At 42.1% G+C, this 27,354-nt stretch overlaps 1 protein-coding gene across 3 annotated transcripts in view; it reads left to right on the top strand.

Annotated features, from left to right (window-relative positions):
* Rasgrf2 (Ras protein specific guanine nucleotide releasing factor 2) overlaps nucleotides 1-27,354 on the top strand; it is a 222,777-nt gene that overhangs the window by 80,662 nt on the left and 114,761 nt on the right. For all 3 annotated transcript variants that reach the window (XM_076927135.1, XM_076927134.1, XM_076927136.1), the window contains exons 3-9: nucleotides 9,147-9,294; nucleotides 11,528-11,617; nucleotides 14,920-15,173; nucleotides 16,855-16,934; nucleotides 17,564-17,757; nucleotides 22,441-22,550; nucleotides 23,249-23,367. In XM_076927135.1, coding sequence (XP_076783250.1) covers nucleotides 9,147-9,294; nucleotides 11,528-11,617; nucleotides 14,920-15,173; nucleotides 16,855-16,934; nucleotides 17,564-17,757; nucleotides 22,441-22,550; nucleotides 23,249-23,367 — 995 coding nt within the window. The remainder of the gene's footprint in view (nucleotides 1-9,146; nucleotides 9,295-11,527; nucleotides 11,618-14,919; nucleotides 15,174-16,854; nucleotides 16,935-17,563; nucleotides 17,758-22,440; nucleotides 22,551-23,248; nucleotides 23,368-27,354) is intronic.

Genomic DNA, 27,354 nt, shown 5'->3' with positions numbered 1-27,354 from the left:
TTTTATATTATTTACAGCTATTGTGAAGGTTGTTCCCTGATTTCTTTCTCAGCCCATTAGTCATTTGTATATAGGGGGCAACTGATTTTTTTTTTTTTTTTTAGTTAATTTTGTATCCAGCCACTTTGTCAAATGTTGGACCTCATTTTGGCCCTAGATTGGGTCTTGAGGACAAACCCGAGCCTGGCTTGGGCTTCTGCCCTTGTGGGAGAGCCTAAGCCTGGCTCAAGTTTTGAGACCTATCTCAGTCACTTGGGGTGACTCAGGAAGACCTGTTTGGCCCTGCTTCTGCCCTGCCATTGCTGATGTAGAGCTTTGCCATTGGCCCTGTCAGTCACCCCATACCCTCTGTCACCCTTCCCTGCCTCCTATGTCATCTCACCCCACCAAAAATTCACCTCCCTATGCTCTGAGTTTATATAAGTAAGAGGCTGATGCAATAAAGTTGAGTTCCTGCTTCAATAAGACTCCCGACTTGGGTCATTTCTTTTGGGCTGTTGGCACTCGCCGTCCCACTCAGCCCTGGAGAGACCTGGTAGGGCCAGGACCTTTCTCCTCTCACCTGGACCTGCCAGCAAGAAGTCTACAGCTGAAGGTGTTTATCAGTTGTATGAGTTCCCTGGCAGAATTTTTGGGGTCACTTATGAGTTCTATTAGATCATCTGCAGATAGCAGTACTTACAATTTTTCTTTTCCAGTTTATATCTCCTTGATATCTTTTGGTTGTCTTATTGCTCTTATTGAAGCTAAAACTTCAAGTACTGTATTGAATAGATATGAAGAGTGGACAGCCTTGTCTTGTCCCTGATTTTAGGAGAATTTCTTTAATTTTTCTCTCCATTAAATTTGATATTGGCTATTGGCTTGCTGTATATTGCCTTTATTATATTTAGGTATGCACCTTGTATCTCTGATCTCTCTAAGACTTTTATCATAAAGGGGTGTTGGATTTTGTCAGAAGCTTTTTCAGCATCTAATGAGATGATAATGTGTTTTTCCTTTCAGTTTATTTATGTGATAGATTACAATGACATATTTTTATGAAAAACAAAAAAATTAATATTTAAGAGAGGAAAGGTTTGTACCATAGTTCTCTGTTGACTTGTGCGTTAAAAAAGATTATGACAAAACCTTCACTCAGCCCACAGTGAGATATTTAACTAATGAACTATGACTGTGGACTGTAGAAGAACATTGATAGAAGAGGAAGGTTGTCTTTACAATTGTTCTTCTTGTTATTTTCTTAACATTTGGGTTGTCAATGACTAGAAAGAGGATAACAGGGGAACAAGAAAACTATCAGAGAGAGATTGGTGGGGTGATAGTGCCATGACCCCTGCTAAGGTGATATTCAAGAAGTACTGATGGCAGTGGAGTGGAGATTCCGATGTGAGAGAATCTGAGAACCAGATAGTGTCGAGGATAGTCCATTGATGCTGAGGAACCATGAGGAAAGCACTTTGGATCATTGTAACAAATTCTAGACAATAGTTACAAAGAGAAAAGGTATATTTTTTCTCAGATGTTTTGGCTCATGATCTATTGTCCCCACTCCTTGGAGCCTATGGTGAGGCAGCAAATAGGGGTATGTGATGAAGCAAAATGGTTTGCCTCAGGGACATGATATAAAAAAGAATGGTAAGAAGACCAGTGTGCCCCAATCCCCTTCAAATGTCTGTTCCTAATAATCTGCTTAGGGTTCCCATCACCTCACACTAGCACCACTCTGGGGATCAGCCTTCCACATGTGAGCCTGTAGGGAAAATCTAGACTGGGGATTTGCTGCAGCCACCGGTATTCAACAGTTGTTTAGTCGGGTATTGTACTGCCTTCTGGGCCTGCATTCTTCCTGTTCCCAAAGACATCAAGATTGTTGCAGCGGGGAGTGCTGATTCTCAGTGGCCTTCCCTATAAAGCTGGGCATCCCCTGGAGGTTGGAGTTGGGATTTTTCTTTAGAGACCTTTACCGAAAGTTTTCATCTTGGGTTTTGCTACAGTTCACTTCATACATATGTCTTGAACTAAAATGAGCAGGATGGGCATCTAGTTACCTCTAACTAAGCTACATACATCATGCAATTATGAAAATAGTGGGAGACTATAATTCCACACGGTGTCTTTTCTCTGGGCTTTTTGCGATTTCGTTTGAATGTTCCCTTCTCTCCCGGGTGAAGTCGTGGTGGTTCAGTTTCGCTTATGAATATTGCACACCAATATTTTGTGCCCATGTGTGTTCTAGGCATAACATATGTTGATATTCCACAGATGGGCTTTTAGGTTTGCTTTCATTATGTTGACTTACACAGCTTCACTTTATTTCCCCTGGCAGTGTGAAACCGCCTTCTCTTCCTCACCCCCCCGCACCCTTTCTTCTTGTTCCTTTGGATAGGGAATGACTTGAACAGAAATAATACATTTTAAAAAGTTTGGACAGTATCTATGAAATGGAAATTTTAATCAAGTAAAGTATGCATTGGAAACACATTAGAAGAGAAACACTATGAGACACTCAGAAAAAATTTTCAAAAGAAAAGTCAGGCATACAAAGTTGACCTGGCTGAGAATGGACATTCATTTTCTAGTGGGATTCAGACAGAAGGTTTGTGAGACACAGTTGAAGGGCCGCCCCAGTACAAGTGGAGCAGAGCAGTAGGAGCCAGTGGCGTGAGACACATGATTTGACAATTACTGCATGAGACATGTAAGGCTCTGCAAAAGATACTAGGTTGATCACTGTTTTCATGTAATGTTGGCTCGGTCTCTCACTAGACGCTTGGCTAGTGTTGAACATTTCCCCTGGATTATTGCAGCGTAACCCTAGCTGTTCTCACCTCTCTCCACAGGAGCCACTCCCAAGCCTTGTCTTTTCTCCATCACAACAGCCAAAATGATCTTGTCAAGAAGACAAATATTGATCTGTTTTAAAACCCAGGCTCAAATCTCACATGAGAAGGGAAGGCTGGGCTCCTACATGAGTCTTCGTGTTTGACCATTCTGTTCCCTCCTCCAGACCTTCTGGACCTGCCTCAGGGAGACCAGTGACCTCACTATCTCCTCAGCCAGGCCAGGCCCACCTCACCCATCACCAAGCATTTGCACTTCATTGTCCTTTTATCTGATGTCTGTCCTTAAGGCCATTCTGCTAGGACTAGCTTCCTGATGAGAGCATGCTATACCCGGCTTGGAACTGTAATCCTTCTCTTCCTGTTTCTGATTCACCTTCCACCCATTTTCCAATTCAGTACTAATTACCTGGTTTTCTTATTGATTTTATCTTTCCTTCTTACTGCTGCCTAAGGTCCACTAGGACGCAGGTTCTCCATCCCCTTCCATTTTGTTTGCTCCTGTGTCCAGTGCTTCGATATGTCACTCAATGGTATGTTTTAGTCGTAGATCAATTTGGACTCATAGAAACATGTAAAGCAATATTTACTCTATACATTAGTGTTATTCCATATATTATTATATTACTAATACCTAATGCATGAAGTAACTAACAGAATTTTATGTATCCTTACCCTCAGTTAGTATTGTAGAGGTGTTAGATATATAAACAAGCATACACATAGTAGCTCAAGAGGTGGGGAAACACCAATCATAATGTCTCCACTCAGAGATCACAACTTTGTGCTTTGACCTATGACCTTACTTGGAGTTCTTGTTTTTCTCTCTTTCTCCTCCCACTACACTTTAGCTATATCTACATAATTTGGCACTTCAAGTAATTTGCTTTCTCTATATTTGAACACACACATCCATACCTAGATATATGCCGTGCACAGACTGTCTTCATTTACTTTCCCCTTTCAAGCATTGGTAGGTCTGTGATAAAGTCATTATCTTATAACTATTTTTTTTTTTTTTTTGGCAGTACTGGGGATAGAACTTAGGATGTCACGTGTATGGGTCAAGTGCTCTGCCACAGTCATGGTCATCTTTATAGCTATTTTTAAAAACATGATTTTAAAGTCATGTTTAAAACCACACCTCACAGTAAATCCTGATATACTATACTTGTTTAACCACTTATGTTCTACAAATGGGTATGGAAGGTGGTCTCCGTTCTGTTGTTTTAATGAATGAACACCTTATTTCTTGGTACTTCTTCATGAAAATCTGATCTTTTCTCTCCTAGAAATGAAAACACCAATACACAAACGATATAATCCTTCACACTGGCTTTGGTGTGTTTGCTGTGACATTGTCTCCTACAATGGCTTACTCTGGAGTACTGTGTAGCATCGCCCAGTGGACTCTGCTTTTGCTCATACCAAGTCTTAATGTTTTCTAAAGATCATCACCATTTTTGATTAAATATCTGTTCATACAATTATTGGCTTATTATATGAAGTTCTTTTGTCTAATTTTACCCAATATTACCTATTCGCTTGTTATAGATGAGAGACATTTAGCTCTTGCACGACCTCTTATGTCCTTCTGCTCCCTCCGTACCAGTTGCTTATATATTTTGTAGCTCTTATGTTAGTTGCCTTCGTCCTAAAATTTAATTAAATCTCGGCTGATTTATCGACTCAACACAGTTTGAATTGATATCCACAAGGAAGGCCAACTGGATATTTTGTGTCTCTTCTGATGCAGAGCTCTTATTGCTTTATTGTTGTTTATTATCACTTTACAGAGTTTTACACAATTTATTTTCTGTTCTCTGAATTCCATCAGGCCTTTGAATTTTGCCATAGGTGAATTCTGGAAATTAAAAACCGGTGGAAGGTTTGATGACACAGTTAGACAGAGGAGTAAGATCTGCAGTGAGGAGACATGCACGGCCCTGACTTGACTCATGCTGCCTCATGAGTTAAAACAGCACACTGCACACCTATTACTGTGTCCCTATAACTCACTTTGTTTGTTGGTAAGAAAAAGCGATAAGGAGCATTTGCACTGCAGACATAGCAATATTATACAGCAGAGTATTAAAGTTGGCATTCGGCTCCACACCACATGAACGATCTATCACACAGAACTGAACATTTGCTTCTTGAGTACCACTTCCTGCAGACAGCCTGTTAGATTCCTCTTGGTCTCTGACTGCTCTGCTTACTTGTCATCTCTCTCTCTCTGATTTATGGGTTAGTCCACCCATTGACCTGTGGAATTTTAGCAACTAGACTTTGTTTCCAAGTCGTCTTCTTCTATCCGACTGCTTCATTTCCATGGCAGCCTTTGCTTGTTTCTCGACTCTTAACATCCTTCCTATCTCTTGCTTCCTGTGGCAGCTTTTCTGTTGGTTCACTTGAGGCTGTATTTGCTGTCTGTAGCTGCTTAATGGTTTACTTTACAATGATTGCCACAATAAGGAACTCACTATCCATCACTGCTTCTGCAGGCCAGGTGTCTTAGCAAGGATTAGCCTGGTTGCCTCTGCTCGTGTTTCTCTCTGTGAGCTCTTTTGAATGCACAGGTTAGGGAGGGTCTGCTGCTGTCTAAGTCGTAGAGTTAGCTGCTGGCTGGATTCACTACTTTGCTGTGCTGAGCTGAGTCTCTAGATGACTCTTAGGGAGAGAACTCTCTCCCCTTCTGTTCATCGTGTGCCTCTGGACGATCAGTTCACAGTCGGGCATCTGACTCCCCTCTGAGCAAACCAGCAAGAGACTGCAGCAAATCCATCAAAACACAGCAATGGAGGGAAGTGAGATGGGAGCCAGTCTTTTGTGCACTCACCTTGGAAGTACCATCCACTGCTTTGTACACTTCCAATAAACATGCTGTTGTCTCACAGTTGCAGTAAGCTGCACCACAGTGGGGAAGTGGTCCCCTGCACAATTCATTGCTGGGTACTGCTAAGCAGACTTTTCCTTTTGTGGTTCCTCCTTATGTCTACAGTGAATGCCAGGACTGACCTATGCTCTGTTCTGTCTTGGAGCCCAGCCTTCTGTAGGAAGATGGCCAGCTTTTCTACAGAGAGCAGATCATGGGTGGTGATCTGGGGATGGGGTTGAGGAAGCAACATCCCTGACATTCTGCAGGCCCACTTCCGGCCCCTGTGCTAGCTTCTGTTTCTGCATTAGCTGGTTCTGTGTCTGGAGCTTCTCTGGGCCAGCCCTGGCACGAGCCATCTCATACCCTTGTGTGGGTTCTGCACCTGTCATTTCCTCGTTTACAGTTTTCCATCAAATGAATTCTGCTCAGCCTTTTTGTCCCATTTATATTTATATTTTATAAACAAGTTTATAAAATACTTGGTTTGATAACAGTACGCTTTTTCAATCTTGTTCTAGTTTTGTCACTAAGAGCAAACAATTAGCAAGTCAACTTTTCTAACATTTATGTGGGGCCTTGGAAAAGAAGGGCAGCCAGTGTCAGCTGTGAGTCCCCAGGAACCCTGCCCTGAATCTTGACCTGAGTTTGCATGTCTTTTCATTCTTTTGGTTTTTTGATTGTTTGTTTGTTTGTTTTTCTGTTTTTTTTTAGAAGATAAAACAAAACACTATTCTGCTCCCTAATGCGAATCTAATACATTTGTAAACACTTTCACATATCTCTGATGATGCTGGCAAGAAAGGGCAGAATTTTTATAATTCTGTTTCTCACACTTAGAATACTGTCTGATTCTCAGCCTTCCTGATGCTCTGGCCCTTTAATATGTATGGTCCCTCATGTTATGGTGACCCACAACAGTACAATTATTTCGTTGCTACTTCGTAACTAATTTTGCTACTGTTATGAATCATAATGTAAATATCTGATATGTAAAATGTCTCTGATATGCAGCCCCTGAGAAAGGGTTGTTGGCCCCCCAAGGATTTGAGCAACAGGTTGAGAACCAGAGCTTTGGAGGAAGGATGACTTAGGAAGAGAGCCCTCCTTCTTCTTTCTTCTTTCCATTCTCTCACAGGTGCATGGCCCTTCTCTCTAAACTCAAAGGATGATTTCTTAGAGCAGGTGACCTAAGAAGGCTACTAACTTGGGATCCTCAACAAGACTCTAGCACTCCTGACTTCAGTGAGCAGGGGTCAGGTGACATGCCCACAGTTGTGACCTTACCATGGCCCCAGGACTTCTTGGTTTTAAGGAATACAATGCTATTTCAAAGTGGCTGGGTTAGAAGGAGAATCTACTAGAAAGAAACTCGATATCTCCTTGAATTCCAGGGTGAAATCTTACTCAGATGTCATGAAAGCCTGCAGGAACCCCGGTAGCTGACACCTTTCTGTCTCAGACACTCTGCTTGTTTTGTGTTTGCTTTTCTGAATATCTGCCTATGTTTTTCTTCCGGAGCAGACCAGCTATGGCTGCTTTGGGATGGGGTGGTCAAACAATGGCAACCTGAGTTTCTAGGTCTATACCATCTCACTTAAAGGAAACAGAGCAAGATTCTAGGAAGAGAGATTCTAGTTGGCATCGTTGGCACCTGGCATTTCTTCTTATGTTTGTTCACCATGGTCTTGAGGGGAGTTTTTGGATACAAATATGGCTTCAGTGGGTCAAGGTTCCAAAGAAAAGGCAAGCCGCCTGAAGATTTGGCAGTTGCCTCCAAAGAGTCTGGTGATGCTTCTCCCCTGAGAGGCAGTTAGCTTGTGGTTACTAACATGGATTCAGGTCAGACAGACTTTGACTTGGTCCTAATGCTACCACTTCCTAGTTGTCTGACCTGGCGGCAAAATGCACTCTGAGAACCAATTTCTTCCTCTAACAATTGGGATTATAAATCCCACCTCTCACATGCAAAGAGGAAATGTATGATACATCCTATATACCCAGCAAGTACTTGTCTGTTATTAATCATAACTGTTATCACGCCATTGGGAAAGGTTTTATGAAGAAAGGAAGGAGCATGCATCTTACCATGCTAAATAGTGCAAGAGGATCTGATGCAAAATTCCAGGTGGCTTATCAGTGCATGATACTCCAGGCACCTGGGGATTGCAGTGTATTCCAGGCACCTCAATGCTGGGTTATAGTCCAGATGCCTTGACATCACCACATATTCCAGGCACCCCAATGTTGGCATTATCAACATAAACTAAGAGCAGATTTTCTCGTTTACCATGTTTAGCTGAAGAAATGGACACAGGTGAAGTAGCTGGAGTCAGGTCTGAGGAGTTAATGTAGTAAATATTTATTCTCAATCAGAGGTTTCTACCTGACCTTTGTTCTTTAAGTTCCCAGATCAAAGACACACAACTTTTATATTTATAATAGGTCTTCAATGCACTACAGCTGGGTGGATATCTGCCCTCTGTGCTAGTATGTCTACTTCCCTATCAATAACCATGAGATATAACTTGCCATGTTTCCACCTGGGCTGCTCTTAACTCCAGTTGCCCGGCCCCTCATGGGCAAGTTTCCATGATTTACTTACCCAATGGAGTCTTCTTCTCTCTCCCTACCTACCACTTTCCTTATGATCTCTCTTCAGATCCCAAGTCCAGGAACCAAAAACCCCATCTCTCTTCTGCCCAGCTATAGGCTGAAGACATCTTTATTTAACCAATAGTTTTAAATTAAGAAACAAGGTCAAATAACATCATTTTGTGTATGTAATGTTTCTCTCATCCCTGGGGGCAACCAGGCCTTGGAGGCCAGTATTTAGCATTGCAATAAATAACAAATGACCATACTTCAACAGTTTAACTTTATTTTTGAATCATATATGTGGCTTCTGCTCCTTTTCAGGACAGAGTTGTGGGTGGTATGTGCCCCATAGAGAGCTCCACAGAGCTGGTGGTCCAGGAGAGTCAGGATAGTTCTTCCTAAATGGCCCTTGTTCTCAGGGTTGTAACATCCTTCTGGTTGGTAGGAGTTTGGTTTCACTGGTCAGTCTTCTACCCTGTGAAATACTTTGAATACCATACTGGAAGACCTATGGCACATTCCAATTTCCTTCTTAAAGAAGACACATTACTTTCATATTAAAAGTTTTCAGAATTCCTTTGCAATTTTTTCACACAGTCATATTAAAATTGGGGGTAGCAGCCAACATTAAATAGATTCTTAATCAGGGAATATGTAAAATGATAATATTGAAATTCTGTATGATCGAGATACCAGCTGTATGATGTAGGTTAGTGTTCAGGTAGAACCAGCCAAACAACATGCATGTGTCCCTTTCTACATGTGTGTGCACTGTGCTATGTGAAACAGTGGCAGAGTTCAGTGACTAACTGTGTGATTTTTCCCTTAAGTTATTCGGACATCATGATTGAGAGGGAAGTGTTAATGCAGAAGTACATTCATCTAGTTTCAGATTGTGGAGACGGAAAAGTTGCCACTAACCAACTCCGACATCAACTAGAAGATCAAGATACTGAAATTGAAAGGCTTAAATCAGAGGTATTTCCCAGTTAAAGATTCTGTCGTATTGTTTCCTCTTCCTTGTGATTATCTGTTGCGTATTCAGGAGAAAGATTTAATCTCATGCTGAGTTCTGCCATCCACAGATAAATGGCTGGGCTGCTGATCTAGACAGAGTCCATTGTCTGCTTTAGGGTTAGGTAAATGTGCTGCTGTAACATACCACCATGACAAACATGGTATCTCCTGTGTTATTTGTGACCATATGTCCTTCATTAGATTGGAATATAGATATATTTATATTATTATATAAATTTATTTATATAAAATGTGTATATATATACATATACATCACATATACATCACATATATATGTATATAAATGTATATACATATACATATATATATATATGTTTAATTGTCTTCAGATAGGCTCTTGGAGTAACAACTGTGAGTCTGACATAGGCTAAGTGAAAGCCAGACTGTAACCAGGAAGGATCTGAAAGGAATTCAGAAATAACTTATTTTTTATCTAAAGGCTCTAGCTTTTCCCCAGCAGAATTTTGAAAAGCACCCTTGAAATAAACAAGATGATACTGATCGACTGTGAGGCATTTCTGTCTCTCCTTTGGTCCCTGTCCCTTGGTGTGCACTTCCGGTGAACCCCGGAGCGATGTTGCTGTTAAGTGATAGTGTCTCTGAGACTATAGCCGTGGTGCTGTGTGCCTGGGTCCTCCTGCCTGCCCCCTCCCACCCCTGCCAGTTTCCATCTATGCAGAAACCTTTGCATGCTGTCGTGTGGGTGCTCACAGACAGTGAACAGCAACGGAAGTCTGGAGGACAGATGTAGAGATTATATTGTCCCTCTCTGTGCTGACCCCAAGATGCATTGGTGTCTCTTTTATCTAAAGAAGGATTTGGGACTAAAGGGGGGCAGTCATGGATCCTTGTGGTCCAGCACCTTAGATTTGACAACTTTCTTGCTGTTTTTACAGTGCAGACACTTTCTTTCTCATCCTCTCACCCCTCCCGAGGCTCAGTGTGACTCCTGTATAGGCTTTACCTCCGGTTTCACCTCCTGTTTCCAGGTACATCCATGTTATGGAGCTCAGCATATCTGGCTCTAGCACGGACATGAGAAAGCCTGTAGGGAAGACAAGCTGCCAAGTGTGTGTTCACTGTATCATTAGGCATGTCAGCTTCCTCTGTGCAACTCTGAGAGTTGATACCCTGCAAACAACAACAGAAAACTTAACAAACCCCCATTTTTAAAGACTATATCAGGCACTGTAATTTAAAACAAAATTATTGTGTTCTTTCTTTGCCCCAGTACACCAGATGTTTGTCTACTGAGTGAAGCAGGTTGGTATTTACACCATGAGAGCAACTCAGTGCCGAGCGGTGCTCCCCAACATTTACTTGCGTGTATCTGTCTGCACTGTGTTCTGCTTTAGTCAGAGTGTAAACTGCAGTGAGAATCTGTCAGTGGCAGGTATGTCTTTTGTGGCTGCCTGACAGGAATTATTTCCTATTCCCTTAACTCCCCCATTCTTTCCTAGAAAATGGAAATAGAATATATTTGATTTCAGGGACAAGATCAAAAAGACAGGTCACTGCAGGGACAATTATGATCTTCTGCCCTTTTCAATATTGGCTTCTCAATGGTTTTGTTTCAATTCTTAGGCCTATATGAACCATGACTGAGGCTAATTAGAGCATTGTATTACTATAAAGGCAAGAAGCCCCCTGGTCTTGAATTTCCCTTACAGGTCACATGGGGCTGGGTGTACATGAAAAGACCCAATTTATTACAGTCTTTTCTGTTTCTTAGAAGTAGTCCTTTTCAGCTGGCTTCTACCAACCTCAAGGCTCTGAGGTTGTTATGGTAGCTACCATTTTCCCAAGGAGATACATAAGGACTGAGATAGGCACTTCAAAGACTACAGACTTACTCTGGAAGCCTTAAGTTGAGTGTCTCTGTCTTTAGCAGCCACAGTGCTTCATGGTACCTGCCTTCACACAGGTCCTGAGGAGACACTGGCCTAGTCTGTAAAGCTAAGTTCTGGGCTAGTATTTCTCCTAAGGCAGATCTCAGGTCAGCCCTCGAAAGGCCAGGCTTGGAGTAAGACTCGTGGTCCCTGCATCGTAACACCTAATGAGGAGAGGGCACATCCAATGAAGGTTTTCAGATGTGTTTGAAGGCAGAACTTCTGTAGCTTGACAGTATGCCAACATTCACCAAATTCTGAACTGGACGTGTCGTGTGTTACAGATTGTTGCTCTTAATAAGACCAAGGAACGGATGCGTCCGTACCACACCCATCAAGAGGAGGAGGATCCAGACATCAAGAAGATTAAGAAGGTAGGAGACAGGGAGCTTCTGGGATCATGGGGACCACTTGTCTGCTCTGTGGTGGTGACTTTGTTCTTGTATCCCAGAGCTGGGAACTGCCTTGATATTTCTGGTAATGGCTCTTACACTGTCTCTTCATTGGGATCCACACTGGTCTGGAAAATTTCAGCCTGAGATTTCTTTCCAGTTCTAGAACTCCCCTTTTGAGCCCCGGGAAGAATGCCACAAATACGCACAGAGACAGCAGTGTTCTCTATTGGGAAACTCCGGTACTGTTGAAACTCTTGATTTTGTCACATTCATAGTTGGGAAGAAATTTTATTTATATAATAAATAATTATTCCCTGCTAGCTATAACAAAACTTTACCTGTATGTTGCTCGGAATTTGGAATAGATTCTTTGGGCTGAGTTGAACACTTTAAATTTTCATGAAATAAAAAAGTAAAATAGAACAATAATTTCCTTCGCATTACATCAAATAAATTAGCATTTATTTGAACCTGGTTTATGACATTGTGTTCCAGGACCAATGCTGTTGCTTTTTTAAAAAATAATATGGAGTTACATATAAATAAGGATTTTAATGATATCCAATTTTCAGTCTTGTTGTAGGAGCTCATCTGTTAGTAAATTAATAAAGCAGCGGTTTATTGTTCATCAGAGGAGAGCTGCCAAAGCAAAATATTTTAAACACAAATTTTAATTGTGTTCTATTTTCCAAAACTACGTCTATCAGATAAGAGAATAATAAAAGGAAGACACATAATTTTGAACCTTTGTGATTCTCTGAGGAAGCAACTTTAAACCTATTTTTGAACTTGTTAGTAGATTCCGAAATTAACCTTATTAATTTTTTGTGTCCCAAATCAAATATATGTGGGAAAGAATGTTTACAAATGAACCACTGATCTCCTCTAATCTTGGTAAAATGTTGCCTTTTAGCTTTAAGAGATCACAACTCAAAATTGCTTATAATTCACAAACATGTTCTTCAGAATTCTCAAAATAGTATGCACAGAACTTCACACAATTCTATTGAAATGTGAAATGTGCTTAATTTCTCTTGGTCGAGCATAGCAGCCTCAACAGCCACATGGGTACTGATGCTGAGCTGTCAGGATGAGGAGGCATATGGCAACATCTTAAGTGTTGCAAAATTAAATGCACGATATATGTCACATGCATGGAAGAGATATGAAAAGGAATGTTAAACAGATAATGGTTGTATTCGGGGGATCAGGTAGGAAATCAAAGCTTTTATCAATTTGTGACTCTGGAATATGCCTCCTTGCTGAATCTGTCATCTCTAAAGTGCCACCTTCTAATTACTTATCCTATAAATTTTTTTACATTTAGAGAGGACTTCTTATTTGGGGGATCCATTCTGAGGAAACAGAAGATTAGAGTTTGAGTTTGCTCTGCTGGGTAATAAGCAAGGCTTCTGGTGTTTCATAGTTCCTCGGACATTTAAGAGATATTCAGCGAATGTTGGTTGACTGGTAAAACTACACAATTTAGTGCACTTTTCCAGATTTGTCATTTTTCCCATCATGGCCTGGAAATTCAGGTCCACTTTAAGGGCTATATGATGTCTCTATAACAGAAATATATATTAAATTATTATTTTAAGTTGTTCATCATTGCAAATGGCTAGTATATGTCTTGCCCACAAGGCTGCTAAGAGTTTAAGGAACTCTAGCGATGTCCTGTAAAAGGACACTGGCTCTGTTTGCAGATTTCCCAGCCATGTAGCTTATCTGAAACCTCAGATTATTCATTTACAGGAGTGATTGGATGAGCTGACTTCAACACTTATGTTTTAGGCTTAAATAACCAAAGCAAAACAAAATGTAGCATCAACAAATAATTAAAATCATCTAGTTTAAAACGAGCAAAGAGCTTGGATAGACACCTATTCAAAGATGTTTCATCGATGTTCGGCAAGCACATGGAAAGGTTATCAATCACTGGAGAAGTACAAATCAAAACCAGCTACTGTAAACAAAACCAAGAAGAAAATGACACATTTTGTCAAGAATATGAAGAAACTGGGACAACAGTGTGATGTGGATTGAAAAATGGTAAATAGACCTCCATGAAATTCAGTGCTGCATTTTTCAGCAATTCCATTCCTGGGTGTATTTCAGAAGAAACGACAACATGAGCTGGATCTTGAGAAGATATTGCCACAGCCATGCGTATAACAATACTGTTCATAACAGCCAAGGATGGGAACAACCATGATGCCCTCCAGAGATGAGTAGGATAAATGTATAATAAGGTATCACCCTTAAAAAGCACAGAAATCCTGGCACCTGTTTCAACATGGGCGAACCTTGAAGACATTGTAATAAATGAAATTAGTCAGTAATGGGAAGATGGTAGTGGAAGAAACCATGCAAACAATGTTTATAAAGTAGTTACATTCACAGAAGCAGAAGTAGACTGGCGGCTTCCAGAACCTGAGAGAAAGATCTATGGATTGTTCATTAACAGATAGAGAGTTTCAATACAATAGAATAGAGATCTTGCAAACTATTGAAAGTCAAAACTATGAATTCCCCGACACTACTGAACTGTGTAGATGGCAGTCATTAAAATGGGGCTGGAGAAGTGACACAGTAGGGAAGAGGTCTTCTCACTCCTGCGGAGGACCAGGGTTGGCTCCCAGCACCCAGATGCTGGCTTAAAAACATTTGTATCTCCAGTCCCAGGGGATGCAAGGCCCTCTTTTGGCTTCTATGGGCTCCTGAACATACTTGATGCACATACATAAATTCACACACTCACAAACAAACAAACAAACAATAAATTATTTCCTAAAAGGTGGGTCTGGGTATATAGCTCATTTGTAGAACATGTGTAAGATCCTGAGGTCAATCTTTTGTACTTAAAAAAGTATTAAGATATAAATTTTACATTACCTTTTAACTACAAATAAAAAATATAGGATTCTTTATTATCAAAAACAAACCTTTAATTATTATTTAAATATATTAGCTAAGTTTTGAAATATTATTAGCTAAGTAGTAGAATATTCTAGTGTCTGCTTAAATAACCCTAATGCATTTAAGCTGTTGAAGATATTTGTGAACCTCAGAAAAATATCAAATGTTTAAAATCATTTTTCTCCTCTTATTTGGAGAAAACTTGCCATCGTTCATTGTACTGAAGAATGAATGCATCAGTGCATCATTCTAAGGGTGGCGTTTATCTGGTTTATGAGGTATCCGCTTGCTTTTTGCTTCCGGTTTCGGAAAACTGCTCTCATCTCCCATTTCCGGGTTTCCTCCCCTTCCTCACTGTGTAGGTTCAGAGCTTCATGAGAGGCTGGCTGTGCAGGAGGAAATGGAAGACCATCGTGCAGGACTACATTTGTTCTCCCCATGCTGAGAGCATGAGGAAGAGAAACCAGATTGTGTTCACGATGGTGGAGGCCGAGACGGAGTACGTGCACCAGCTCTACATCCTGGTGAATGGTTTCCTCAGGCCCCTGCGCATGGCAGCCAGCTCCAAGAAACCCCCCATTAGCCATGATGATGTCAGCAGCATTTTTCTCAACAGGTTTGCCTTTGCATAAATGAATAGTTTGGGAAGAACTCATTAGTATTTCTATGTATACTACAGGAAATGTCCCTCCTGCAGTCGGAAAAGATTGGGTCTTGCAGATTCATCCTTGTGGTTCTCATGTTAAGAGTAAGGAAGGGACCTCAAATGGCATTGTTAGTCTGTATTTGCATTTCTCTTCAATCCTGACAGGCTCATTTTCTCAGTCCCTGTCTCTGACATTTGCGTTCTTGTCACTGTGTCGGGGCGTGCATGTGTGGAAGATACTTTCTCTTATAAGCTGAAGGAGATGGAGTGATTGATGGGTCTTTGTGCGCAATTTACACAGAAGCGTTTTAGGAGGCATACAGACTAAGATGTCCCAAGAGTCCTTGTTTAATTTATTTCTGCACTAAGTATTTGCAGTGACCTTTTTGCTGAGTATCAATTAGGAGACAAAGCAGAAAAAGCCCTATCTTCGTGACATTTATATTTTGATGTGGGGACAGAAATGGGCAGCGAATAAATAAAAATATGTAGTAGATTATCTGGTGATCATTGTTGTGGAGAAAATTAAGACAAAGGAAGAAGTGGAGGAAGGCAGGATTGGTGTTTTACTGAAATTCTAACTGCGTATTTGTTTTTTGAGTAGGCAATATACTGACATGATTCAAAAGTCAAAATGTGTGTGTGTGTGTGTGTGTGTGTGTGTGTGTGTGTGTGTGTGTGTGTGTGTGTGTTTGGGGTTGGGAGGAGTACTTTAAAGTTGCTCTCCCTCAATCTCCCTCAGGCAGTGAGGTTAGCATGTTGACCACAGTTATCCAAGCATCTGTTGATGAGGCGTAGGTAGGACCATGAAGTGTACCCTCTGATAGTGGGCACCCAAGCTTGTGGCCCTCGGCTTTAGGAAGCCCTGATGAGTTGCTTCCACAGGACTGCTTAATGCAGATGGTGAAAGGCCAGGCGAACACTGTTTACCTTCAGAATGTGAACGTTAGGCCTGTTGATTGGAAGCTGAAATCACAGCTCTTCATGCAGACTGGCCACTGTTTACTGTCCCCCTCCAGCCCCCCCCCCCCCCGTGCTAGGTGGAGAAGTGAAGGGGGTACATTTTTAATGGGTGCCATACACAGTGTTTATGTTTGTTGTCCTGGCTGTGGTTCAGATTCCCTTGTCTTTGAAATGAAGCCCAAGCAGGCCAATTATCTTGAATTTCAGCAGAGCTTAGACTTAAGAAAAATACATTGCTCCCAATTATGTATGACATTGGTTTCGCTCGTTTTCGAACTCGGGCACCAAAATAGGACAGTGAATGTATCCGTTCGCTAGGTTTCAGTGCAGCAAAGGTCAGTCCTTCTCTTAGTAGAGGAAGTCCCTCCTCAGAATTTGTTGGAAGAGCTGGGGGAGTAAAGCTCTCTTGGAAATGTTGGATTTAGAGCACAGGACCACAGATGTGATCCAGAAGCCAACAAGGAGCTCCCTAATCGTCTGACTTTGGGGTTCATCTTTGTTTCCTTTGGTTTTCTGAGGCTATAAGGGAAATTGCTGCAGGAGGCGGGCACATAGTCCATGCTATCATGGAGTGCATAGTTTGGAGAGCCTGTGAAGCCAGGATGTCATGTATAAGCATACATTGAGCTCCTCACAGAACAGATACCTATGTTACTAAACGGTATTGTTTTTCTGATTTTTTTTATAGTGAAACAATCATGTTTCTTCATGAAATATTCCATCAAGGTCTAAAGGCAAGGCTGGCAAATTGGCCGAGTTTGGTTTTGGGTAAGTCACTCTTTTTAAGGATGTAGGTTCCCCGCAAGGGACTGGACCACCAACCAAAGAGTACACACGGAGGGACCCATGGCTCCAGCCGCATATGTAGCAGAGGATGGCCTTATTGGCTATCACTGGGAGGGGGGTACCTTGGCCCTATGGAGGCTCGATGACCCAGGGTAGGGGAATGCTAGGGGGCTGAGGCAGGAGTGGGTGGGTGGGTGGGGAGCACCCTCATAGAGGCAAGGGAAGGGGGAAGAGGATAGGGGGTTTGTGGAGGGGAAACTGGGATGGTGATGACATTTGAAATGCCAATAAATAAAACAACCAATAAAAAAAGAGAGGAGTATGCTATGTGTTATCCAGCCTTGACTATGTAAACGTCACTGCTGATACTCAGACACCGGGACTCCATCTTGTTGCACTAGGCCACATCTCAGTAGTTACCTGGTGATGCCTTCCTTGGTCTGTCATAGGTAGGATGAGGCTGGAGTCACATTATTTTGCAGGGAAAATTCTACCCAATTTGCCCCCTAGGCAAGACAACTGCGGTCCTGAGCCATATGGTGCTGGGAGGTCCTTTTTACGGCGGCTCACCAAGCACAAGGGAAATAGCCAGGCTCCCTTTTCTTTTCCAGCGGATCTGTTTGATATTTTGCTGCCTATGCTGAACATTTATCAAGAATTTGTACGTAATCACCAGTACAGCCTCCAAGTACTTGCCAACTGTAAGCAAAACAGAGATTTTGACAAGCTCTTAAAACAGTATGAAGCCAACCCTGCCTGTGAGGGAAGGATGTTGGAGACCTTCTTGACTTACCCAATGTTTCAGGTAAATCACTTGGGACGCATCTTCTAAGTCCTTGGTTCTAGTGCAGTGCTACCAACTATATGCCACCAATTATTTGTCTTGTGTATATAAGAAATGCTATGTTGGCATTTTTCTAGTGCTGGGGACTGAACCCAGTGCTTTGAGCATGCTAAGCAAACACTCTACCCGTGAGCTGCTTCTCCAGTCCAGAAAGCAGGCATCTTTCGAGGCAAATAATTCAGGAATGATTTTTTTTTTAAAGCAGCAAATTCTCTTTATAGAATGATTCCACACAGACCTCTTTCATGGAGTTCCACCTCCAGCATGTTTAAAAATATTATTAGGCTCACAGAAATAGGATTCTGTGCAGATACACTAGTTTATGCTGGTTATGCAAAGGGTTCTGGGGGGGCGGGGGATTGGAGTGGCTGTTGGGAAGTCTCTCTCTTTCCAACTCTTCCTCCCTGGCTGCAGCAGGATTACTGTTGAGTTTCTTTTGCCTGGAGCTTTGGAGAACAAAACAAGGCCTTCTTAACTGTGGAGACCCCAGGGCCAGAAGGCTCTGGCTAGACCTGGATGTTGTGGGGGCCTGGTCATGTGGCCCTTCTTAAGGCAGACTGTACCCTGGTGTTCTCTCTTGGGGACTGTGGAAGCCTACAGTATGAAGCACATGTGTGTTCTTTCCTGCCTTCAGGGCTCTTTCTTAAAGTGCTCTGTCATGAGGGAGTCCCACAGAGGCCAGAATGTGCATGGAGTTACCTACTCGTTTGGAAACGATGGATTCTGTTCTCTTGGAAAGGCATTGAATGTTCCTGTTGTGGAATTTATGGGGCTTGTGGGGAGGCCTCCAAATTGTCATGTGTTAAAGCGATTCTTCTGATCATGTGTGTCATAGTTACTGTGGAGCACTTTGTCCTCTCGGCAGGCAGCCTTGACCCCGGATAACCATTCTGAAACCTCAGAGAGGGAAAAAAAAAAATCCTGTGGTCCATAATTGTTTGTCTTAAGGTTTGTCAGTACTATTTGGAACCTTGGAAGTGGCGGTGGTAGTTCAGTAAGAATTTTAAAAATTAAAAGGCTGCATTTGAAAACACTTAAGTGTAATAAAATTATATATATATATGTATATATGAAATTGAACTATTTTGCTTGAATTTTTTCCCTCTCTGAGGAAATACTTCCCAAGAAGACAAGCTTTTATTTTACTCTGTACATATATGGGATTTCACATTTTAGTGACAGTGAAGTACTTTATGGATACATTGCTCTTCCCTGATGCTATTTGCAGTTTCAGATGTGACTTCCAGGTTAGGACTCAGTACCAAAATGCATCCAGGTTAGGTGGACACAAAGTTAAAGGCTCATGAAGCTCCCGATACTCAGAGTTTCTTCCAGATACCTTTTAATTCCCCAAGGCATGATCCTCTCAGGGTTTGAAATGGCAGAATTTTACCTGAGCGGTGGACAGGGCGCCCCAATGCAGTTGAATGCTGAGCCTTGGAGGGACCTTTCACCACCCTCCCTCCCTTCCTTCGTCCTGCAAAGTGTAAGCCCAGCAGCCATGACTAAGCATTTGATTCACTTGGAAGCACTCCCATCATGTCCGAGAAGAGCTTGGCGTCTGGTGTGTTGGTGGGACTTTCTGTCTTACTTAGCCTTCGCTGTCATTGAAAGTGTCGCAGTGCACAGGAGCAGCTGAGCTCTGGTTATCTCCAAGTGCTTCAGGTCTCTGACACAGGTAGACAGCTCAGGTTGGGAAACAGCGCCATATGCTGAGGAGTCTAGGGCTATCTAGAACAGGGCTATCTAGAACTGCATCCTCAGCCACAAACTGTGGTAGCTCTGAACCCTACAATTTGTTGAGGAATCCGATATTGAGGATCTTTGATCTCTTCCATGGCGAGGTGGCCCAGAGCTGAAGCTCTTGAGGCCTATTTGTCTGGAAGTATCTTGAAACTTGTAGAATCCAGCCAGAATTACTTTAATTTCAAGAGATAAACAGAAACAAAATTGTTTTTGAAGAATCCAAGAAGAGAAATTATTAGAGATTGCTGCCCATGGGCTGTGGTTTTCTTGGAGTCTGTCCTTAGGCTTCTTCTCCTGGGGTCTCGTGAAGGAGAAACCATCTGAAACAATTAGAAATACTTTTTCCAGAAACTTGAAAGTTTTTATTTTTACTGGGCTTGTAGAATCCTAGTATTCCTTGCCTACTGGACGAAGTAACCATGATGGTGTTTGCTCCCTCAGAGGATCTGGGACGCAGCTTGCATACGCTAAACTGCAGTCCTTTCATGCCTTGACCTTGTTCCTCGGTTGTGCTAGACACACCCCCATGCCCTGGCAACAGTGGAAGATGTAAGCCTCCTTCACACAGCCAGAGGATCTTGGCCCAAACTATTTCATGCGCTTAACTGTGGAGGCAGAGACTGGTTCTGGGACAGAAGGAGGAGCAGAAGGGATTAGAGTTGAGAACTTTTAGTCTGTAGCTTTTTATGATGAAAGAGAGAAGGTGACAGAGTGATGCTATTATGCCCCTCTCCCACTTTTGTTTTGAGGACTTAGCCCAAGACCTCACACATACCAAGCAAATGCTCTGCTTCTGGTCTCCACCCCTGACTTTTTTGTTTTTTGTTTTAAGTCAGTTGTTACCTTGAACTATCAAGACAAGGAGAGATTATAGAATTGAGATGATACTAGTCAGACCTAGTAAGTCCTATTGTTACCAGATAATTTATTATAGAAATAAAAGAGTCATTGAGTTTTTAATTTAGCCAACATAGTGGCTTGGTTGGTACTGTTTGAGCTGTCTTCTGGTGCTCATCTGCTTATTTGAATGGGCATGTGTTGAAAGTCCATAGGTAAGCCAGTCATAACATCTGCTCCAAGAACGATGCTGTGAGGTGCACTCCAAGAAGTAGTCACTCACTGTCCCATCCAGCTATTAACTAAAACAGGAGAGCAAGCTAATTCAAGTGTATAAAGTGACAAGGATTTATCCCTTTATTGAAAGGAGAAATAGGATTCATTTTAATAGCTGCTGTGATTGCTAGATGCTTTTTGGAAACTCTGCAGCAAGCCCTTGACACCACAGACAAGCTCTTTGCAGAGTCACTTCTCAGCAGAGCCTCCGTTGCCTCCTTTCAGCAAGAGCTAGCATTTATTTGTTCCTGTAGCAGTGAGTAGAAGGGGCCAGTTACTGAATTCAGCTCCGTTCACTTGAACCTTTGCCAGAGAACTCTTTAAAACAGATTTAACTGATGGAGGAGGAGCATGAGGCCATCTACTAAACATAGTTTTGTGGGGTTTCAGTGCATAGTAAGTAGTGAGGCCCTCCCACTCCTGACTCTGGATAGGAAAAATTGGGCATATTAGCTGTTGATTGCTTGATTTTACCATAGTTTTAACTATGGCGGGACTGTGCCAACAGAAGGGCTTTTCATAAGCACCTAGATCCCAGGAGTCTTTCCCACGTGGGCTAGTATTAAAGGATGCTTTGCTGTGACATTTATAGGACAGAAGCAGAAATCTTTCTTTCATCCTACAGTCTCCCATTTCCCACCCTATTTTCTATTTTCCTATTTCCCACCAAGGGATCTGCCTGTATTTCCTAGGACCCAGATTTGACCATTGAGCTGCAGTCGATGCCTATGCTTACAGTGACTGTTGTCTGTGTAACTGCATAAAGGGAGGCACCCATGAGTGAACAGAAAATAGCCCCATAATAGTCACACAAGTGATGAGCAAAGGCTTATCCATAGACAGGGCTGCCATCTCTAAGGACAGAGGGAAGGCCTCCCCACAGAAGTCTGGAGAGCTGCTTTTCTGTCCTGTCCTTGGAGGTTCTTTCAAGTGCAGATGAAAACCAAGGACCCTGGATTCCAGGGAAGATCTAAATTGGTTCTGCCACCTCCTGGGAGGTCACCTTAGATAAGTTCCCGGACCTCACAGTGGTTTATTTCCTTACTTGCCAAGTGGAGAACTTGGTTAGCTAGAGGAGTGGACATGTCCACGAAGCCCAGAGCTCTCCCAGGTCCACAGAAAACGGTGGAATGAGGGCAGCCGTCCACACACACTCTTCTTAAACCTAACTCCCTGCTTTCCAAGAGGTTGTTTTGTGAGCGCAAAAGAGAGAAAGGATTGTTGAGCCTCTGTAACTTGAGTTAAACTGTTTCTCTGGCTTACTAGATTGTCGTATGGGTGGTGAAATTTTGCCATTTACAGAAACTGTCTCTAATGTAAGCATAAATAAACAGCCTAGTCAACCAACACTTTCACTGCCAGAGGGTGAAGTTTGACAAATTCCAATTGTTAAAGAGAACATTGTCAGCATTGTCAAGTTTTAAATAAACAGACCGGATGTCTTTATAAATAGATTCAAGTGGCTCTATGGCAGCCATGTTTGTTTCCCTATGACTCGGTCTGCAGAAACCTTGATTCAAACAAGCATGGTGGTGCACAAACTTAAACAATGGCTCCTTTATACTGGGCTTCTTCCTTTATAACCAACTTTTCTTGCATTTTTTTTGGTTCAGACTTTCTTGGTGTATGAGGTTTGAAGCATGGCTCATACTTATGGATTCCTTTAAAAATCGACAAAACCATCAGAATTATAAGGTTAGGGATGAGCTCCCTGAGAATGATGGCCCTGTAGAGAGGGCCCCCGTCTTGGACCTCTTGGTCACACTCACCTTTGAATGTATTTAGATTCCCAGGTATATCATCACACTTCATGAACTTCTGGCTCACACCCCTCATGAACACGTGGAGAGGAAAAGTCTGGAATTCGCTAAGTCAAAGCTGGAGGAACTATCCAGGTATGCAGAGAACTTGTGGAAAGTGTTCATAGTGGGGGAAAGAGCGCAGTAGTCTCCTGTGGAAGCCAGGGTTATGTGGGTTTCAAGGGAGAGCAAGCAAATGATAGATCCAACATGTTTGTTTTATCGTGAGTGATAGAGATGGTGCCTAATTACCATGCACATTCATTTTAGTCAAGAAAAATGTCTTTGGAAAGTTCTCATAGCATGTGAATTTATATGGTTGAGATCAGGAATACTGTGGCTAAGTTTACAAGTGTTTTCTGTCTTGTTTTCATCGAAATAGAAAAATGACTTTCTGTCGCATTCAGACTTGTCGAGAAGTTGGAGAACAGGCAGGTTGTTTGTCATCGATACCATTCAGATTAAAGGGACAGTGGTGTAGCAGTCTGTAACTTAGTGCCCTCACGGAATGACACTTGAGTGTCAAGGAAGGGAGCCATCTGTAGAATGCTGGGCTCTTTCCTGTTGCATCCAAAGAAATCTTTGCCACTCACTGGTAGCTGGTCCGCTTACCTTTTGCAATGAGCTCACACAGTGTGGCCTTGCTTTGGGCTGTGACAGGCTGAAGCCTGGAGTCAGTCTTATCTTCCTGTCTCAGCTAGATCCATACATGTTCCTACCAGCATCTCAGGTGGCTCTGTTTAGAGCAGTAACTACAGTCTCCTCCTCTGTCCTGTCTCCACTGTGTCTGACAGAGTAATGCACGATGAAGTCAGTGACACTGAGAACATACGGAAGAACCTCGCCATCGAGAGGATGATTGTGGAGGGCTGCGACATTTTACTGGACACCAGCCAGACTTTCATCCGACAAGGTAAGACCTGCTGATCAGACCCTCTCCTTATGAGATCTGCGTGTCTGTCACAGTATCTCTGGCAGATGCAGGGACACGTTCTGAAGCGGGCCTGTGTGCTTGGTGCAGTTCATGCAGGACACTCCTGTGGCCTTGACCAAGGCTGTGGTTGATGCCCACCTCTGTGCTATTTCTTTTCAGGGGCCATGAAAAACAGCAACACAGTATTAGTAAGTCACGGGTGCCACAGTAAATCACACTCTGGCTGGACTCTCCTCCTCAGTGGACTGGACATTCTCTACAGTTCCGAGGAGGACAGGTCGGTCTGGCCAATTGGAAGGGCAGTGCCAGGTGATATTGATAGCCAGGCAAAGGCTCAGGAAAAAGTGGCATTCCTCAAAACTCTTGCACACAAGAGCAGGGACAACGTCTGAAGTGAAAACAGCGTACTCTCATCCCCTTTTCTCTCTGAGTCAGTGTCACGTGATGTCAGGTGATATGATCCAATTGGTAACTCCAGTTACCAGACGAAGTGGTTCCTGTTAGGCTTTGGAGATGGTGTAGCTATTCTGTATGTGTTGTGAGGGGCAACACCTGATTAATTAATCTTTTGAAGACTTGAAGTTCTGTCACAAGCATTGGAGAAGGACCAGCTTGACGATCCATATCCCTCCTCAGCTCTTACTTCAAAGTGCAAGAAGTTGGCCACACCCAAAGATGCTTCCAAGAGCTTAGGTGTCTTTGGGGAGGAGAGCAGAGCATGCGCCATGATCTGGATCTGAGCAATCAATGTGGTCTGCAGCATATCTTTATAGTTTTGAAATTAGTATGGATCGAAACAAATTTGGAACTTGAATTAATCATGATTGCTGCTTCTGGCCATGGTGTGCCAACATTATTTGAAGCTATTACTGTTTCCTTCCATAATATGCTGCTTAGAATATGTTTTACCTCATCAAATAAGATATTATGCAGCCCACATTATTATTATTATTTACTTAGAATACTTAAAAAGTTTAGCACACACCATTCTGTTTTCTGTTATTTATTTTCAGGGAGAGAGACTACAAATATGCTAACGTTTGGAAGCATATTTTAGAAATTACTCCTTTTCCAATTTTTGACACCACATACTAACTTTTGTTAAGGTCATGGCGGATTGAATACAATATTGACATCACCAGGCCTTTCTGATTCCTGACCTATTGTTCTGTGCAGACTGTGTCCCTATGATGGCTGACTTTCTGCCTCATGGTACATTGCCTGCCTGTCCCTTCAATGGTGCCGTCCTCTACCTGGGAGTGGGAAAGCTCTACTCCATCTCTTTTGTGCCTATGAAAGGTCTGCTTGACCTAGCAAGTTCAGGTCAGAGTTGACTATCCTCTCCATCCAAGGCACTCTGCTCATGGAGCAGGGATTCTGACCTTTTGTGTGAGGTGTCTATCTGTATGCTTCCCTCTCCCAGGAACTGCAAGGCCTGAAAGGCAGTATTCCAGACTTCTCTGTGCCTCACCTTGTCTTATTAAAGCCACTGGGAAAGGGGACATTCAGGTAGCTTATTGATTGAAGTTGTGATTGTAAGCTATTTATTTTATATTTTTCTTGTACTTGGGGTTCTCTAAAAATGTCTCATAATTGACATGTACTTTAGATCTAATAATGGTTGGAAACCTCTCTGTAACTCGCATACAATTTCTGAATGTACTTTTGATTGAGCAGTATTATTACCCACAAGCACTGCATGTATTTATAAAACTTAGATTTCTTTGAGTCTGAACTCCCCCCTCTCTCACATACATACATACATACATACATACATACATGCACACACATACACACAAGTAATGAGACACATTTGAGAGTTACATGCTTTGAACAACTCACATTTTTTATTGCACCTTTAGGAGTAAAAAATTATATCCCGCTTCTCCCTTGAAATCACATCTGAATGTTACTTATTCTGTTATATCTCACACAACTAAGGCAGGGTCAGCCATGACTACCCTGGATATTACTATTATGGCAAAGTGTATGTAATCAATTGCTTCACAGTAGTCTTGCTGTGTGTTTGACCTGGTTAGTCTGCTTAGGAGTTATTTAATAAAGGTTGTTTCTAAACATTAGAACTGCATCTGAAGTTAGATAGTAATTGATTATAATTGGGAAAGTTTGCACTGTTGATCTTTAATTTCTCCTATTGGCACTTTTACTAAATATTCTTAACAGGCTTTAACACCAACAAAACACATTTTTTTTAAGTATCATTCATTAAACTGGAAGGGTTTTTATTTCCCACTAAGCTGACTACCATGTATCTCTACTTGTGTTCTGGTATTTTTATTGACTATTCCAGTAGGTGATATAAGGTCTATTTCAATATATAAATGTTTGCATCTGTACACATCTGCTTTCAACTTTATATGATTTCCAAGAAAAATAAATCCCCCAAGACCTCAGTAAGGTCTCCCTGGAATAAGGATGTAGAGCAGAGAGCATGAGGGCTTTACCATCTCGGATTCCAAGCTCAAGGCCTAAAAGATGCTATTCATATGTTCATTGGTGAACAGAACTCAGAACAGAGGCATTGGCCAGTCTGAGAGGCCATTCTGTGGTCATTAGCGGTGGAAGGATAAGAAGTCTTCCACAGTGGACCGCAGTTGCTAGATACCCAGGATTTGGGATGCTAAGGACAGAGGCTAAGTAGTGGTCTGATAGAGGATGCAGTAATCATTTCTGTAATACCAATCATTTGTTTAATTTGCATTAGCTAGAAAAGAATTTTTCTGAAAGTCACATGTCCATGATGAAATGTATCAAACAAAAGATGAAATGTGACAAAAAAAAAAACAACTTAGGACACATTTTTCAAGTATTCTATTTCATAAACCAAAGAGTCTTGAGATCGCTCGCTTTTAGTTTAGTTGAATAGATGTCCGTTCTCATCTTATGCAGAGAGTTTCCTGTTCAGTGAACAGTTAGAGTTTAACATATTACTGTATGGTTGCCAAGGAAACTTTCCTTTAAACCTCAAAGCTGAAATTCACAATAATGGCTAATGGGTGTGCTACCCATACATTTTGTAATTTCTGACTTAGAAAATTACTTAAATTGCTTTTAAATGTGCCAATGGACAGTATTATAGAGTTTTCACTGACTTGGTTACAGCTTTTCTGAAAATGGACTTGTGACCCCCGTTTGTCCACCAAGACACTGGTGTCCTCTTTCCATTCGGCCCTGACTAACCTGACCTCATGAGTCGGACAACCTGGGGTATAGGAGACACCATCCCTGACTTAGTCCCTTCCATTGCTTGAAAGTTCCAGCTTTTAAATCTACTTCATTGTCTGACTATGCCCTGAACCTGTGTGTGACCTTATGAGAGTTACTTAAACTCAAGCTTCAAGTTTCTCCATTTGTAAAATGCAGGAGGGGTTTAACTCCATCTCCCAAGCCCCATGAGCTCCAACACTTTGCTGCCATTACTTTCTCATGGGCTTTCTAACCTTCTTGCCTTCTGCGGTCACCACACCTCCTCTCCTCCGATTTAAATCTCTGCCACATGAGCTGTCTGTCAGCTTGCTCTCACCCACCTTACCCCCTCCAGTCACTCTCCTCTTGTCCAACCCTTCCCTGGAGTGGAGCCTTCTCCTGGCCCTTTGTTCCCACCCCCACAGCCTCCCCCAGGACTGCTTCCTTGCTATTCTTTAAGCCCAGCATCACTGCCTACTTTCTGTCTGTCATGCATCCCACCTAATCACTCACCTAAATAGATGATGTGAGATCAGGACATGGAGCCTTGGGTCCTGTATGCCTTCCCAGCTCTGTTAATGGGAAGATAGAATTTGGAACATTTATATGTTAATGTTAACCTTGTGGGTTCTGTGACTAATTTTATTGTTTTAGGCATATATTTTTTATATAAAAAATGAGTATTTTTTTCACTTACAGAACTATCTGTGCTACTGGAAAAAAAAAAAAACTAAGAAACTCAGAAAACATAAAGGAAAA

Source organism: Arvicanthis niloticus, chromosome 29 (genome assembly GCF_011762505.2).
Source record: "Arvicanthis niloticus isolate mArvNil1 chromosome 29, mArvNil1.pat.X, whole genome shotgun sequence".
In the NCBI taxonomy this organism is placed as follows: domain Eukaryota; kingdom Metazoa; phylum Chordata; class Mammalia; order Rodentia; family Muridae; genus Arvicanthis; species Arvicanthis niloticus.
The sequence above is the reverse complement of the archived record's forward strand: the minus strand, read 5'-3'. Positions and strand labels throughout refer to the sequence as shown.